Source organism: Typopeltis vanoorti, chromosome 20, assembly GCF_054136105.1.
Source record: "Typopeltis vanoorti isolate ZY-2024b chromosome 20, IOZ_Tvanoo_1.0, whole genome shotgun sequence".
Lineage (NCBI taxonomy): Eukaryota > Metazoa > Arthropoda > Arachnida > Uropygi > Thelyphonidae > Typopeltis > Typopeltis vanoorti.
In genome coordinates, this window is record NC_143568.1 from 91,097,798 (window position 1) to 91,116,547 (window position 18,750).

At 36.9% G+C, this 18,750-nt stretch overlaps 1 protein-coding gene across 2 annotated transcripts in view; it reads left to right on the forward strand.

Moving 5' to 3' along the window:
• LOC150095642 (leucine-rich repeat and WD repeat-containing protein 1-like) overlaps positions 1–18,750 on the forward strand; it is a 154,362-nt gene that overhangs the window by 72,220 nt on the left and 63,392 nt on the right. For both annotated transcript variants that reach the window (XM_090410281.1, XM_090410282.1), the window contains 2 exons: positions 558–753; positions 11,414–11,489. In XM_090410281.1, the coding sequence (XP_090266407.1) occupies positions 558–753; positions 11,414–11,489 (272 nt within the window). The remainder of the gene's footprint in view (positions 1–557; positions 754–11,413; positions 11,490–18,750) is intronic.

Sequence of the window (18,750 nt, forward strand, 5' to 3'; positions counted from 1 at the left end):
TTGGTCTCACATTGAGCACTGAGAATCATCTGCCATATAAAGACTTCTACAAACATTCATTCTATAGTAGGATTCTGATTTGCAGTCTGTTTTGTGCAAAGGCTATTCACTTAGCTACTTGTTTCTTGTAAATGTTTTAATGCTTTATTGAAAAAGATGAAAGAAATATCAGTATCAGTTGGTTTGTTTTACCTTGATAATTAGTTACTTCTTAAAGTATACACATTATTTTAATGTAACTTTCATATAACATCATTAAAAATTTTGCATTAATCGAATGCTAATTATAATTATTTACACTTAACTCTCACTATAGTGAACATCTCACTATAACAAACTACCACAAAGTCCCAGAGGTGCAGTACCATTCTAAAGTATTATTCTAAAAATTTGCCATAGCAAACTATCTGCTAGAACAACTATTCCTATGATGAGAGTTTTCTTAAAGTGAGAATCAACTGCATAATATTTTATTCAAAATTTTTTATTAATTCATATTATAGTGTTCATCATTTATAAATATGTGAAATTTAAAAACCTAAATGAATTACTTACAGGATCTGTATGCTCTTGCATGGACAATAGTTGAAACAGAAGAAAAAAGAAAGATAAGTCTGCTGGCTGTAGCAGGTCGTGATAAGGATATTCATCTCTTGCATCCATCTCAGTTAATATGTTATTGTACTTTCAGGGCTCATGCCAAAGCCATTAACAGTCTTCTCTTTCATCCATCATATTCATCTTGGCTTTTCAGTAAGTCATATGTATACAAATTAAAAATTTCTTTTTAATTTCCATATATATATATATCCGCACGGTTAGCCTAGTGGCTATGCGCTTTGCAACCATGTGCCTGGGGAAGGAGTGTAGACGACGTCAGGAGCTAAAGGATCTTCCTCAGCCTAGCCAAGTTAGCCGGTCTTGGGCGTAGACAGCAGGGTTTTTCATCCCGCAAGCAGGCAAACTGGCCCTGTGAACACACACAGATTACAGTCATGAATATCGCTCTTAGGGGATGCAGCAGAGGAGTGGCAAACCAGCTGTATTAATATGCCAGTAACCCCCTCATTATGAGGAGGCTTGACCCATCCTAGGATGGACGAGAGGGATATATATATCATCATCATCATCATCAAACTCCTGACATGCACCCTCAAGGGGGGGGTGTACAGGATATGATAGTACTACATGAAAAATTTACATCATTACTAACTTCCTATCTACAATTTTCCTCCAAATCAGTCTGTCACTTGTCAAGACTCATATATTATCATTATCAGATCTTATATTTCTATCGTCTAAGGCACATTGTACCATATCAATCAACCTATATCTTAGTCTTCCTCTGGGTCGTTTTCCTGCCAACCTGGCAGAGAACACTTGTTTTGCTAATCTTTCCTCGTCCATTCTGTTTAAGTGACCAGCTCTGCTAATGCATTCCTGGATGCTGACAATGTCAAGTTCTTTCCTAATATCCTCGTTTGTAATATGATATTGCCATTGATGCCATCTGTTCACGCCTCTAATCTTTCTCAGGACTCTCATATCTGCGGTCTCTAGTCTTTGGTCAAGTGTTTTACTTCTGACCCAGCTCTCAGATCCATAAGTTAAAACTGGTTTGAACACTGTCTTGTATACAGCTAATTTAGTGTTCTGACTAATATCTCTCTTATTCCATATGAATTTATTCAATTGACTTCCTACCATACCAGCTTTGTTGATTCTGTTGTCTATTTCCATATTTAATTTACCATCTTCACTAAAAATCGTGCCTAAGTAGCTGAAATGTTTTACTTGTTCCACAGGCTCCCCGTTCACAACACAGTTGACATTTTCATTAATTCTACCTATTTTCATTGTCTTTGTCTTTTTGATGCTCATCTTCATACCATATCTATTACAACAGTTATTCTCTTTAGTCAGGGACTCTTGCAAACTTGTAGCGGATTTATTTAGAAGTATAACATTATCTGCATAAAGCAAAGAGCTGACATTAACATCTCCAATTCTGATATCATGTTTAATACCACTTTCGTTCATAATGTGATCCATATAGATAATGAATAACAGAGGGGATAATGTACATCCTTGTCTCAAACCAGATTTAACATTAAACCATCTTCCTGTACGTCGTTCAATTCTAATTGCCGACTTACAACTCAAATACAGACTAAGTATTGCTTGATATAATGCCCCATTCACACCATATAACTGTAGTGTATTGAATAGCTTCTCTCTTGGCACCTTGTCATATGCCTTTTCCAGATCGACAAAACTTAAATACATATCTTTGTTATATTCCCATGCTTTCTCGACTATTTGTCATAAAGTGAAGATCTGATCTTGACACCCTCTATTTGGCCTGAATCCAGCTTGTTCTTCACCAAGCATTTCTTCCACAATTCTTCTCAACCATTTCTCAAGTATGCTTGCATAGATCTTGCCAGGAACATTCAGTAGGGAAATGCATCTGTAATTCTCACGTTGTTTTATTTCCTTTTTTATATATGGGTACTATTAGAGCTCTACTCCAATCATTGGGAATTCGTCCCTCTGTCCTTTCTGGACTATGCAGTGCAGCCACTGTCAGACTTTTATACCACCATACTTCAGCATTTCTGGTCGAATATCATCTATTCCTGCTGCCTTTCCACATTTCAAGCCTTTGATGGCTTTTTTTACTTCAAGTATGGATATGTATTCCTGACTGTATGCCTGTTCTGTGTTTTTTACCACTGTGCTATCACTGCTTGTTTCATTTAGCAATTTTTCGAAGTAATTACTCCATACTTCAAGGATATCTTTTTCTCCTGTTTTCATGTCACCTTTATCATCTCTAACTCCTTTTACAGCACTTTTTTCCATTTCTAAGCTTCTTCAACAATCTCCAGAATATCTTACCACCTTCTTGATATTTATTTTCTATGTTCTTGCCAAAATCCTCCCATAACTTGTGTTTAGCTAGTTTTACACGGTGTTTAGCTTTCTTATATTTGTCTCTGTATTCTCTAAGAGCAAAAGCTAGCTTATTAGCCAGGAACTTTTGATATGCTTTCTTCTTTTCCTTCACTGCCTCTTTAACTTCCTGTGTCCACCATGGAGTTCTGATTTTTCTATCCTTGCAGACAACCTCACTACATTCCTCTCTGGCTGAATCAATCAGGGCTTTCTTCAAGGCTTGCCACTGAATCTCCAAGGTTTGATGCCTGTTCTCAAACTCTTTCATTTTTTCTTCAATAATCTTTGTGTATTTTAATCTACAGTTCACATCTGGGATCTGTTCAACTTTATTCGCTTTAAAACTTTCTTATATGTTATTCTTTTCAATGTGAAATTCAGTTTTATCCTGCTCAAGACTAAATAGTGATCACTTCCAATTTCAAATCCTCTGTACACTGTGGTGTCCTGCACCAGGGGGAAAACATCACTATCAACAATAACATAGTCAATGAGACTTTTCTTATTCCTTGCCTCTTCTCTCCATGTGAATTTGTGCACATTTTTATGTTGGAACATGGTGTTAGTAATAACATGATGCATTTGAGCAGAAATCCAACAGGTATTTGCCATTATTATTTGCTTTGCTCTTTTCTCCAAATTTTACCAAAATATTTTTGTATGTCTGACAATCACTTCCTACTCTGCTGTTTAAATCCCCAACAAGGACCAACTTTTCCTTTTTCATTGTGTCAATGGCTTTCTCTGGAGCCTCAAAAATTCCTCTACTTCTACCTTAGTAGAGCCTTCTGTGGGACCATAGGCACAAATAAGTCTCATTGTCCAGTTCCCCATCACTCTACTTGAGACTGACTGCCATTCAAGAAGATTAGCTTCGTATTTTGTGTTGAATACTATGGCTACTCCTTCTTTTTCTGGATTGCGATTTCCTGAATATAACATTTTGTATTTATTGTTCAGAGAGATCTCACTAGTTTTTGTCTTTTTTGTTTCAGTCACCCCTATTATGTTGATCTGGTACTTATCTAATTCCTCAGCTAGCTCCATTTATTTGCCATTCAGGCTTCTAATGTTGATAGTAGCGATCTTTAACTCTGGTGATGTTGAGTTGGGGTTTGTTTTCAGATTTGTTCCAGTAGCTGACTTTTTGCTGTTCGCCCTGGTTCCCTGGCGAAAACAACGGGGGGCCTTGTTTAACCGGGAGACGCCCCAGCCGGCATGAAATTTTGTCATGTTGTACCATTATTTTCTATACTGATTTAAGCCAAGCAGAATACAATTTGGTCGGCTAAATCCCAATTTGCCAGCCTCATTTATTCAGTATCCAGGTAGATACCCGACAGGGCGCACCACGAGAAGGTGAGGATTGGACATTAGGTCAGAAGCCCTGGTCGGTTCTCCGCATTCCTTTAAAGGCTGTGTGGAGGTCTCCTCTCAGTTATGCTGCTTTGACCCTTAAGCACCCTGGGATATATATATATATATATGTTTATACCCAGTGCTTTCCAACTATAACACCCTTTCCATATTCATATATAATGTGGATATGAGATTTTCTGCCATCTTCATATTCACTGCCCAACACTTATAAACTCATTTCATGTAATGTTATCTTCTCCATTATTTGTATTTCACTGTGTAGAATAGTACAAATTTTTTAGTATTTAGTTATTTAATTTATTTATTCCTTAATTAATCTTAGTATTTTTATGTATATATAATACAAACATACACATAGGTATCTGGCTCTCCATTACTTATTACACTTGGAGTAGGAGAGCATGGCCTATTTTATGTCACTGTAAATGTTTATATTGCAAGTCTTCTCTTTATGTCTTTACACCTAATCTTTAGGTGTAAAGGCATAAAGATTAGACTGGAGTGTAACCATAAATCACTGTATTAAAGTACATATTTTGTGTATAGAAACAAAGAAAAAAAATTACCAAATAAACCAAACAACTATATACATATCGATAGTGGAATTAAAACAAGAGGAAAGAATGCGGGTTTTATGATTTATGATTTTGACTGGGATGAAAGATTATTAAAAATTAGACTATAAACTTTATGATGCCACATAAGTTATGCACCAAGAGAGAAAAGAAGAAGAAAATCATATATTTTATAAAGAACTATAAAATGTTCATTGTTAATATATTTTTGGCCCACTAACTTAATTTTAGAATAATATTACACTGTGTTTTTTTATGGACCAATTAATTTAATGATAAATTATGCCAAGTTTCACCATCTGAGCTGTTTGGCTTCTTCAGGGCATACAAAACGGTAAAGACAACTCAAAGTCGCTAATACATAGAACAAACATATAAAATATAACATAAATTAAAAAGACGCGTAACATAATATGCATGGAGCATGTGTTTTTCATTAGTTATTATTGTGTGTGCATGCTCTGTAGTTTGCAGTGAAATTAAATTCTGGCAAGCTTAGTGATCTTATTAGGGTTTTCCATATGTCATTCAGGATCATTCCTTGATTTCTGTTTAGGCTGCTTTCAGAATGAAGAACCACTATGGCTTCTTTGAAATTGTGACACCGGAAATCTTCTTCTAGATAAGACGTGGAACTTTTGTCCCATTCAATGGTGTGGCTTGTGTTGAAAAAGTGGAGGGCTAATCCAGAGCTATCCATTCTGTTGTTTTTAACATCCACTACGTATTCCTTTTTTCTTATTTCAAGACTTCTTGATTTCTGACCTATGTAGTTTTAACCACAGGAGAGGGATGTTGTATACGCCAGTGTATTTGAAGAAGGCATTGCTGTCTTTTGGTGACCTTAATATGTTTTTCTAGTTTCAGATTGGTTTGAAAGTTACTCTAATTTCAGAAGGTTCGAAGCATGTTGCAATCTTTTTTGACACTGTTCCTGCATAAGGGATGGCAATTGAGGATTTATATTTAGTTTTGGCAGATTGTTTTTGTGTGGGGTTGCTATGAAATATCTTTTTAATTAAATTTCTTGGATAGCCATTGTTTACCAGGGTCTGTGATATGTGAGTTAATTCATCCTGGAAGTTTTTTTCTTCTGATATGATGCTGGTGGCTCTATTTTTGAGCATGTGTATGATGCTAAGTTTTTGAGAAATGTGGTGAGTAGACGAGAAGTGAAGATAACGTCCAGTAGTTTATGGTAGACTTTAAGGTTGATATGCCCATCTACTTGTTTTTTTATTAGGGTATCTAAAAATGGTAGTTGTCTATCCTTCTCAAGTTCCAAGAATTTGATTTTCTGATGGAAGGAATTTATCTTTGTTAGAAAGTCAAAAAGCGCTGTTTTAATGTTTCTCCAAATTATAAAAACGTCATCAACATACCTCCACCAAACTAATGGCTTAGAGTCTAATTGGGAAAGGATGTCATTTTCTAGTTTCTCCATGAATAGATCTGTGCACAGAGGAGATGGGAGACTGCCCATAGCCAAGGCAGTTAGTTGTTTGTATATAGTGCCGTTCCATTTAAAGAAGTTAGATTTGAGGCAATGACTGAAGAGGTTAGCAGTATCTTGAGGATACAGATTGTGTAAAATGTTGATAACTTCTTCTCCCGGGATGTTGGTGAATAAAGATACCACGTCCAGTCTGGCAAGAATATCTGTTTCAAAAATAGAGATGTTTTTCAATTTAGCAATGAAGTGCTTTGAATTCTTTATGTAAGTATCAGAGTTTCAAATATGATCCTTTAGGTGACAGGCAAGGTAAGTTGGAGAATTTCATTCATCTACAATGTGACATAAAGGGACTCCACTTTTGTGAACTTTAGGAGAACCGTATAATCGCGGTGTCACTGGGTGCAACGACTTCAATCTCCGTTGTAGATCTGTAGACCAACTGTTCATATTTCTTAATGTTTTTTGTTTTTCCATGTAGGGTCTGAATCTAATATTTGATAAGTTAATGTATCTGAGAGTAACTCGGTGATCTTAGCTGTGTAGTCTTTGGTGTTAGGGATAGCCGTCAAGTTTCCTTTGTCTGCCTTTAAAATTATGATTTGTTTGTCCTTCAAGTTGAAGAAAGCTTTCTTTTCTGAAGGTGTTATATTTTGGTCTGGTGGTCTTGACGACAAAAGGATAACAGCACTCTTTAATATAAGATTATTGGCTATTGTTTCATACAAAGACGAGAGTGCTGTTTCTATGTTGCAAATATTCTAGTAGCAAGGCTTATACGTTGGTCATACATAACTGGTAATTAGCTTAAGGAATTAACAATGAATATAAAGGATATTAATTAAAGGCAACTTTAATGAATAACGTCAATATTTCAGCAATCTTCAGGAACATAAAAATATGGTATGTGCACACGCAGGCACTAACAAAAGCAAATGAGGAAGAAGCAAGAAACTAATATTGTTCCTAAAATCCTAACGGTGCCCTCTGGTGGGTTAATTGGGCTGTCTTGGCCATTGGACAGAAGTTCTCATAATGTAAGTCTCCCAAATTTTTGGGATAGTTTCATGCACCCAAATTTGTTGAGGTTTGGAACGTTTTTTAGAGCTGCTAATGATTCCTTGAATAATCTTTCGTACTTGAACTTGCTGCGGTGTATTATTTTCGTTTTCTTCCAATCAATTCTATGGCAAGTATATAAGGCATGGTCTTAGTCCTACTTTGACCAAACAGGCAGGACAGCAAATATCAGGATTTCAGAACACAAAGACTACATCCGGTTTCACCAGTATAGCCACTCTGGGCTGGCAGACCATGCCTTAGATACCCCCCATAGAATTCGTTGAAAGAAAACTAAAATAATACACCGCAGCAAGTTCAAGTATGAAAGATTATTCAAGGAATCATCAGCAGCTCTGAAAAACATTCCCAACCTCAACAAATTTGGGTGCATGAAACTACCCCAAATTTGGGAGACTTACATTATGAGAACTTCAGCCCAACAGCCAAGACAACCCAATTAGCCTGCCAGACGGCACCATTAGGACTTTAGGAACAATATTAGTTTCTTACCTTCTTCCTCATTTGCTTTTGTTAGTGCCTGCGTGCACATACCATATTTTTATGTTCCTTATGATGGCAACGTGACGTTGCCGAAATATTGAAGTTATTCACTAAAGTTACCTTTAATTAATATCCTTTATATGCGTTGTTAATTCCTTAAGCTAATTCCCAGTTATGTTGCAAATAATATCAACCTTTGGAATATGGTTAGGTGTGATAGCAAAATTGAATCCTTGTTTGCTGACTTCCAGTTGTGTTAGGAAATGGTCAGAGAGGTTAAAGATTCCTTTGTCCTCAGGCAGGCTGGGTTGAGAGTTATGACTTCTTTCCTATAACGTATTAAATTTTTCAATTTGACTTTTTTTGCTGATAAGAAAAACCTTGTTGAAACTATTATGTATCATGTTATCTAGAAGTGTCCATAAGTCTGTTTCTATGTTGTTCAAAATATCTTCATAAAGTCGGATCAGATCGTGATCAGATTTTCACTTTACAACAAATTGTAATTTGTCGTAAAGTGAAATAATGGGAACATAACAAAGATCTGTATTTAAATTTTATAGACTGCAAAAGGCATATGACAAGGTGGCAAGAGAAAAGTTATTCAAAAATCTACAGTTATATGGTGTAAATGGGACATTATATTGAGCAGTACATAGTCTCTATTTGAGTTGTAAGTCAGCAGTTAGAATTGAAGGAGGTACAGGAAGATGGTTTGATGTTAAATCAGGTTTTACAATGGTGCACATTATCTCAATTGTTTTTCATTATCTATATGGATCACATTATGAAGGAAGCGGTATTAACCTTAATATTAAAATTGGAGATGTTAATTTCAGCTCTTTAATGTATATATGTTGTTGATGTTGTTATACTTTTAAATAAATCCAATGCAAGTCTGCAAGATTCCCTAACTAAATTGAATAACTGTTGTAATGAATTCGGTATGAAAATCATTACGACAGTTATTGAAAATATCAACCACATTGTGAATGCAGCACCAGTAGAACAAGTAAAACATTCAGCTACTTAGACAATTTTTTGTGAAAATGGTTAAAAACAGAATCAACAAAGGTCGGTATGTTAGTAAGTCAACTGAATAAATTTATATGAAATAAGAGAGAAATTAGTCACAACACTAAATTAGCTGTATACAAGACAGTGTTCAAACCAATTTTAACTTATGGATCTGAGAGCTGGGTTACAAATAAAACACTTGACCAAAGACTAGAGACCACAGAAATGAGAGTGCTGAGAAAGATTAGGAGCATGAAACAGATGGCATCAAGGCAATACTATATTAAAAACAAGGATATTATAAAAGAAATTGGCATTGTTAAGATCCAGGAATGTGTTAACAAAGTTAATCTCAGGTTGTATGGTCACTTCAGAATGGGAGAGGAAAAATTAGCCAAACAAGTGTTCTCTGCCAGGTTGGAAGGAAAAAGACCAGAGGAAGACCGAGATATAGGTGAATTGATACAGTAAAAGTGCCTTAGAAGACAGAAACATAAAATTGTTGGAGTCTTAACAGATAATAGATTGATTTGGAGGAAAATTGCTGATAGGAAGTTAGTAATGATGTGAGTTTTTCATGTAGTACTATCATAATATCCTGTACATCACTTGAGATTACATGTCAGAATTTGATGATGATGATGATGGATAATGAATAACATTGAAGGTAATGTGCACCCTTGTGACACACCTAATTTAAAATCAAACCATCTTCCTATAACAACTTCAATTCTAACTGCTGACTTACAACTTAAATAGAGACTGTGTATGGCTTGATATAATGTCACATTTACACCATATAACTGTAGTGTTTTGAAGAGCTTTCCTCTTAGCATCTTGAAGTGAAAATCTGATCCTGACAACCTCTGTTTGGTTTGAATCCAACTTGTTGTTCTCCACCCTTCCTTCTCCACAAATTTTTTTAGTCATTGCTCAAATATACTTGCATAAATCTTACCAGGAACGCTCGATAGGGAAAAATTCTATAATTCTCACATTCAGTTTTATTTCCCTTTTCATAGATGGGTACAATGATTGCTCTATGTCAGTCATCTGGAATTCAACCCTCTGACCAGACCTTCTGAATTATGCAGTGCTGCCATTGTAGAACTTTTTTTTGAACATTTCTGGGCGAATTTCATGTACTCCAGATAGCTGCCTTTCCACATTTCAGGTTTTTGATGGCTTTTCTTACTTCAAGTATGAATATATATTCCTGTTGGGAATTTTCTACCATTTAGCAATCATTCAGAATAATTACTCCAAAATCTACAATATCTTTATCTTCAGTTTTCATGTTACCTTTATCATGTCTATTCCGTTTACAGTACTCCTATATCCATTTCTAAGTTTTGTGTAAAGTGAAGTTTTGCTTTGTTTTTTATTTATTTTGGTCAAGAAATTAAGTTTTTCACAAAAGAGGAGGAACTTCCAATAAGAGCCTAGCAGAATTCTTATCTCAGTTCTTAAGCACTCTTATTAAGTGCTGTGGAAGACTTATGTGTAAGAAAAGTCCTACACATTGTTTCGCAGTATGAGTGGTATACCAAAGAAAATTCGCTTTATCAAACTTTTCACAATAATTTACTATTTCTTTAACTGCTAGGAGTTAATTCTAGTGACAACCAACTGTAACATAACATTGATCATAATAAATTTAGTTTAATCCTTTATCCAAGTGTGAGCAAACAAAGTTTGCGCCTGAAAATATCTTCAGGACTGGGATAAGGTAGTACAACACCGGGCAACTCGTAGCAAAGGTGGACCAAGCTAACATCAATCCTATCTCAGTATCTCCCATAATGCAAAACACATCTCCTTGCGGATATGTATAATGTTATGCATTAAGGGAAGGGCCACTACCCAGACTAGTTTCGACCTTTATTGAGGTCTCTTCAGTGGGAGCCAGGCCCAGAAGTGGAGATACCAGGCAGAAGCAATGGCGAGGTCATCTTTACCTATAGGAGTTGCCAAAAGGTGTGCCACCTTTTTATTAAATTACTCTCGATTTAGAGAAATTAAGGGAAGGGCCACTACCCAGACTAGTTTCGACCTTTATTGAGGTCTCTTCAGTGGAAGTTTCAATTTCATAATATTGATCATTAATAATAAACAACATAAATTCATGAATATCCACTTTGTTCAGTGAAAAGCATTATTCATAAGAGAGCTATAATGTATAAAAATAATGTACATGAATGATCTTAGGTTGCAGTAAGGTAAGGTACAAGTGCATAATGTTAAATACAGAGAAAATTTTCTTTTGCATTTACATTCATACAAGTTCTGTCTATGTTAGTGTAGCCAGAACTGGTTTCCATCTGGATATATATATATAAACTGCAGTAATAAAAAAATAGTATCATTCTTTGTATTAACATGCAGAATTTATCTATGTAACAAGCTGTATTTCTTGTGCCATTTATAATGTGTTCTGCTTCATATAATAATGCTTCAACTATTTTAGGTGGCAGTGAAGATAAAAAAATACACCTGTGGGATATTGGAATTCCTTCTTTTCCAGATTATAAAACTAAGCATAAGTATGTTATTTTTATTACCATTATAAATGTATAATGCAACTTATTAACAAGAATTTTGAATAAGAATTTTATTAAATCTGATTCATTACATGTCAAATGTCACTATTATATAAAAACTGTAGTTCTAAAATACTTATTTCAAGTGTTTTAGATCTACATATTATGTACATATTAAAACCTTATTTTCTATTAATATACATTAATAGAAAATATTAAAGAAAATACTTCACCAGGTGCATAACATGAAAAGAGAAATACAAAAAAAATATACATTACAAGAGCTATAAATTAACTTGCAAATGTGTTGCTGACATTTGAAGCCATTCTGGATGCCATAATATTGTTGGACACGTTCACATTTGCATGATTTCATGTACGCCAAAGTTGGATAACTGAAGAGGGACAATCAGATAGGTTATAGCTAAGACTAGTATTAAGATTGATCGAATTGAGAACAATTTCTGTTGATTCCACAATTCTTCTCTTCGGTTCCTCGTAGCATTTAAAAATGTTTTCTGATTTGTTCCAGATCACTGGATGAATGACAAAATCATCTTAGGGTGAGCAGAATTAAGAACATGATTAGATTGTGCACTGGCTCTAGTTCTGCCATATATGATGTCTCTCACATGTTCTTCCATATACAACTCAATGGATTTCTCTGTCTGACCAAAATAAAGCACATTGCACCAAAGATGATAACTCCTGGATGCTTTAGGCTGTCATGTTTCGGTTTAGGTGTACCAAGTAAGGAACATAGTTTGGAAAGATGAGTAAAAGAAGTGTGGATTTTAAATTTCTTGAGAATTTTAACTAACTTTGGTGAAATGGAGCTGATATATATACGATAGAGATATACATGTGTGTGTAAGTCCTACAAGCACTTAGGCACATGTAAAATGCATAGCAGTTATTGAAATCATTTTGTCCATCTGTATTCATAGATATATAAAAGGGGTGCCTGGAAAGTTCTGATAAATACCTAGAACAAAAATGATATTTTTGAAAATATCATTTTTGTTCAAGAAAGAAAAAGAACAAATTATTACAATTTGATGAAACATGGGGATTAAAGAGTTTTAAGATATGTTCTTTCTTGTGGTTATATCAGTTGCTTTCATATCATTTTGTTCTAGGTGTTTATCAGTACTTTCCAGATCCTTCCCCCATATGTATGTATGTACACTGCTTGGAAAGAGTCGGTGGACACCCCATAGGCAAGATGCATCATGCCATGTAACAGGCAACTTGTTTGAAGCTGGCATAAATTGGAGGAATATAATGCTCCCAAGGCAGTGCTTGTGTGTTCAGGTGAAATGGCTGTGAGAAGGGAACTGATGGAGTTTGAAAGAGACATTGTGATAGGATTTCATGTTGCGGGCCTATCTGTTCATCAAATTTTTGACAAATTGAGCCATCCCAGGTCAACAATTAGTGCTACCTTACTGAGATGGAAGTGCAGGGAGTCAACTGCAAGTGCTACCCACAGTGGATGACCTACCATACTCGCTGAACATGACCGTAGGGTGCTACGAAGCATAATATGTAAAAACTGCCATTCATCGGCCGACACGTTGAAAGTGGCGTTACGGGCATTGACTGGAACACAAATCCACACAAAAACATTCAGAACCAAGGCTCACAACATGGGTTACCATGGTAGGTCCACAAGGAAGTACCTGAAGGAACATGCAGCGTCATCTTTATTGGTGAATAGAATATGTACAGTGGGACATGGAAGCTTGGAACGTCTCTTATCAGAGTCTATCCAACAATGAAGTTCAGAGGTGGCGGTGTGATGGGGTGGTCCTGTTTTTCCTGGTTTGGCCTCAGACCTCTGTTTGTTGTGGCATTGAATTCCAACAGGTATCTGAACATTCTAGACAATGCAATGCTTCCTACATTGTGGCATTTCTATGGAACTGACAATTGTCTCTTTCAGAGAGACAGTGCACTGTGTCATAAGGTTGCTGCTGTAACTGCGTGGTTTGTGGACATGAAAGTCATAACTGACTGGCCTCCATAGAGCCCTGATCTCAACTCTGTTGAACATCTGTCAGATGCACTGGAGCATTGGGTGAGGTCAAGGACATCTGTCCAACAACAGTCCAGGATCTCATTACATGCCTACAGGAAGAATGGTCCAAAATTCCTATTGATCACTATCATACACTTGTGGAAAATATGCTCCATAAGATTGCTGGAGGAGGTCCTACATCTTATTAATGTGGACACTCTGGCTGTTTGTTACTCATGCTATGGTGTCTGTTGATTTCTTTCGAAGCAGTGTGTGTAAGTCCTGCTAGTACTTAGGCATATATAAAATGCTTAGTAGTAGTTATTAGAATGGTTTCGTCCATCTATATTCATAGAAAATAAGTCCACTGTGGATGGACAGATTTTATTCAGTTTGTGATTTTTACTGAAATCTGTCTCACCATCTCAATTTTGTTTTAAATTGGACCATTTTTAGTGTCTGAGTTTGGAAAATTGTTAAAAAGTAATGAGAACTCTGGTATGGTTTAGTTGAATTAGAACTAAACACCATAGAAGATTTGGTATTTATGATCTTTACTAAGATTTGTCACGTAATCTAAATTTTGGTTCAAATCTTGTTAAAAGACAATAACGAGCACTATTTATGTAACCATCATTCATTCATTCATTCTTCACTCTATTACTCATAGTCAGTTTGTTCTTCATGCTGTTATAGTGTGTCATAGGTTGAAATTTTTTATTTCAAGTAACTGTTAATTAAATTATATCGAACTGAACACTGCTTTCTTTACACTTTTTTTAGGGTGATCGTCATCATTAGCAGCTGTTTTCAGTCCACTGCTGGACTAATGCCTCATGTTTCTTCTTTTTTTAACTGATCTCATCTCATCGTCCTTATCCCTCTTTTAACTTGTGGTGTCGAAGGTTTATTAATCATCGGACCTCAAACCGCTCACAGGATAAGCCCTATGTCCCGGTGTATCCTATGTCCGTCGTGTTGAGTTCTCAAAGCCGGTTTGCCTGCTTTCCAGGATGAAAAACCCCAGGATAAACTTGGGGGAAAACCCTGCTGTCCACGCCCAAGACCGGCTAACTTGACTGTGGCTGAGGAAGATCCTTCAGCTCCTCACGTCACCGACAGGAATCAAACCTAGGACACTCCTTCCTCAGGTATATGGTTGCGAAGCGCACAGCCACAAGGCTAGCCACGATCTTATAACTTTATAATTTAAAATGGCTAGATCTTTTTATTTCATTCTCATTTTATTTTGGTCTACCTTGCTTCCACTGTGCAGTTTTTGGTGTCCATTCTGTTGCCAGAATTCTCATCACTATTTTATCCTATGCCAGTGATTCTTAACTGGGGGATGCAGCCCCCTAGGGGGCCACGAAACATTTTTAGAAAGTTTGTAGTTTTTAAAATTTTAAAATCTCTTAAAATAATTATTTTTTGCTCTTTATTTTACTTTGTTTCAAACTTGTATCATTTTGTATTAGTAATCTGAATTATCCAGTTTAATGCAGTAGTTTCTTTTGTGGTTGTGCCACAAGTCGACTTCTTTTTGCTGCTGGCAACTGTCAGTCATGACACCTGCCTCCTGGATGTGTGATAGAAGTGATTATCTGAAGTTTTAACACATTAGTATGAATGCATAGAACTTAACGTTGTTAAGTGCTACTTGAGTGCAATTAATTTTTGAAACTTTCGGTGCTATAATACTGATTTGTTATTTCTGAAAATTTGCTCCTTATAAAATGAACAAACAAAGAACATTATTTGATTTCCTAAATATAAATACACCTGGTAGTTCAAAAAGAACACATGATAGTAGTGATAGTAATAATTCCATAGATGATGTAAACGAGTGTGAAACAGAAAATAATGCCAGTAGTAAATATAAAAAAATTGGTAAAAGTAAACAGAGGAAATATGATACAAGTTCTATAAAATTCTGATTTATTAGTGTAGAAATGGATGAAATTCAAAAATCACAATGTGTCGTTTGCAGTGTAGTCCTCAAATGAATGTCTGAAACCAAATAAATTAAGAAGGCATTTAGAAACAAACCTGCAGCAATATAAAGATAAGCCAGAAGAGTTTTTTATAAGAAAAAAGGAGGAACTGAAAAATCATAAGTCCTCCACGAATGTAATAATTGTTAGAAATAAATTGTTATTGTTATTATTATTATTATTGTTATTATTATTCAGGCCCCAAGGAGTCAAAAGACTCATCGAGGGAGTTCCTTCCTAAGACATAAAGTCTGTCAAGACTCATCGAGGGGGAGGTTCCCCCCCCTGAGAAACACAAAGTCTATCATACCACTCTTTAAACTCACTGACCGTTCTCGCTCCCACCACTCCATCAGGCAATGCATTCCACGGCTCAACCACCCTCCACACAAAGAAACCACTCCTTACCCTCTTGCTCATGGTTTCCTTTCGTAACTTCCAGGGATGGCCTCTTGTCATCACTCCTTCCCGCTGTTCAACCAAGCGAAAGAACTCCCCAGTGTCAACCCTGTAACCACCTCTCAACAGTTTAAAAGTCTCAATCATATCACCTCTCCTTCTTCTATCCACCAAACTCTGCAGTCCACATTCTCTCAGCCGATCCTCATAACTATCCTTGTACAGTCCTGAAACCATCTTTGTCATCCGTCTTTGTATCCTTTCCACAGTTAATTTATCCCCTTCAAATCCTGGGGACCAAATCTGAGAACAATAGTCCAAGTGTGGTGTGATCAGAGACTTATACAACGGAATGATAACCCTCTTATCTCTGCAGGTCAGTGTCCTTCTCATAATAGCAGCAATCCTCTGTGTTACCTTCACCACCTTTGCAATATGTTCCCCTAAACTTCAGGTTTCTATCAATCATCAACCCCAGATCTCTTGTCTCCCCTACTTCCTCCAGTATAACTCCTCCCATAGAGTATGCAGCATCCCATCGATGTTTCCCAAACCTCAAGACCTTACATTTTGCCACATTAAACTGAAACCCCCATTCATTTGCCCATCTATCTAGCTTATTTAAATCCTCTTGCAGGGCTACCACATCTGCACTGTTACTAATAATCCTTCCCAGCTTTGCATCATCCGCAAACAACTGAATATCCCCCTGCAATCCACTGGCTATGTCATTGATATAAAGGTTAAACAATATAGGTCCTAGTACTGAGCCCTGTGGGACCCCACTTGTAACCCTCTGCCTCCTGGAAACTGCTCCACCATACACAACTCTCTGATACCTATCAGACAGCCAATCCTGAATCCAGTTGACCAATCTGACATCCAGACCCATGTGCTGCAACTTAAATATCAGCTTATCATGTGGCACCCTGTCAAATGCCTTCGCCAAGTCTAAGAAAATTGCAGTATATGCCTTTCCCTCATCTAATGTTCTTGAAACTTTATTATAAAAGGCTAGCATATTGCTAAAACAAGAGCGTCCTTTCACAAATCCATGTTGATTCTCACAGATAACATTACCCTCATCTGCCCAATGCTGTATACGGTCCCTCACTACTTTCTCCAAGATCTTAACAACTACTGATGACACACAGACTGGCCTATAATTAGACACTTCCAGTCTGTTACCACCCTTATGCAATGGCACTATCTTACCTTCCTTCCATTCCCTGGGCACCTTTGCCAAAGCCAGACTCTCATTGAAAAGCCACGTTAAAGGCACTGTCAATTCCCTAGCACATTCTCTCAAAACTCGTGGTGAAATACCATCCAGTCCCACAGCTTTACTGACATCCAGAGTACTCAGTATCTGAAACACACTCTCCTCCTGTACCTCCAGACCTCAAACCAGTCCTATCCCTCTAGCATTAAAACTGACTCCTCTAGGATGAAATACTCCAATAAAGTGTTCATTGAACAATTCCACCATGTCCTCTGCATCAGTCACTCTATTCCCATTTTTATCCCACAATATCATTCTTCCACAGTCATTTCTCCTCCTACTGGCCACATAGCTAAAAAATTCCCTAGGATTTTCTTTGGATCTTAAGGCCAATCTCCTCTCTTATTCCAGTTTCGCTTTCCTTACCACACTAGTCACTCTTCTGGCCTGTGTCTTATATTCCTCATGCATCTCTTCACCTGTCTCCTTATATCTCTTCCATAGCCTCTTTTTCGCATGCAATTCCTGCTTAATATTGTTTGTCATCCACTTTACTCCAAATTGCATCCTCTTCTTCACTCGTGGTATACAACTTACCATTGCTGATAACAAATATTCTTTCACAATTTCCCACGCACTAGTGATATCCCGGCCTTCCAATTCCTGCCTCCATGAAACTTCCTGAAGTTGACGTCTAATACTATTATAATCACCTGCCTTATAATTCCACATAAGTTCCCGTCTCTTTGATACTCCTGCACGTCTATTCATTTTCCAAGTCAAAACCATATGGTCACTCTCTCCAACTGGTGGGAGAGATGTCGTCTCAGTTATTATCAACTCTTCTGATGCTATAACCAAATCCAAAACTCTTGTTCCCTCTGTTACATGTTGCCTAAGACATTTGTCCCTCAAGAATTCTAGAAATTCCATTCCCCTATTGCTACATGCATCTTCCTCTCTCCAACTACTGAAATTAAAATCTCCCATAACAATCATTCTTCTTGCACTTGCCAAACTTAGCTGTCTAAACATCTCCTGGTCCCCATCCTCTGTGCTCCTGGGTCTGTAGCAACACCCCACTAAATATCCTGTCTTGCCTACCTCTACCTCACACCATACGCTCTCAAAATCATTTGTCTCGCTTCCTTCCAAATTCTCCACTCTTAGAGGACATAGGTCATCACTTATCATAAGCAGTACCCCACCACCACGCTTTCCCCTCCTATCCTGACGAAAAATGCTATACCCAGCGACTTCTATATCTGTTTTTATATCCCCTTCTGTCAACCACGTCTCAGTGATCGCAATAATTTTTGGCCAGGCTGATGCTATCTGCGCCACCAATTCCTCTCCCTTATTCCGGCATTAGTATAAAGCATATAAATGCCATTGTTTCTATACCCAGCATTATCCCTTCTAGACTCCACTGGGCTCAGTGTTACCTGACATTGTCTCCCTTCTCCCAAGTATCCATTCCCACAAGAGGCGGACCCCTGCTATCATCCTCCCTGGGACACACTGACTCGTTCAGAACAGCAATCTCTCCAGATGCCTACGTCCTTCCTCATTTAAATGTAAACGGTCTCTCGCATACAATTCCTCTCTTTCCTCAAACGGACTCCAAGC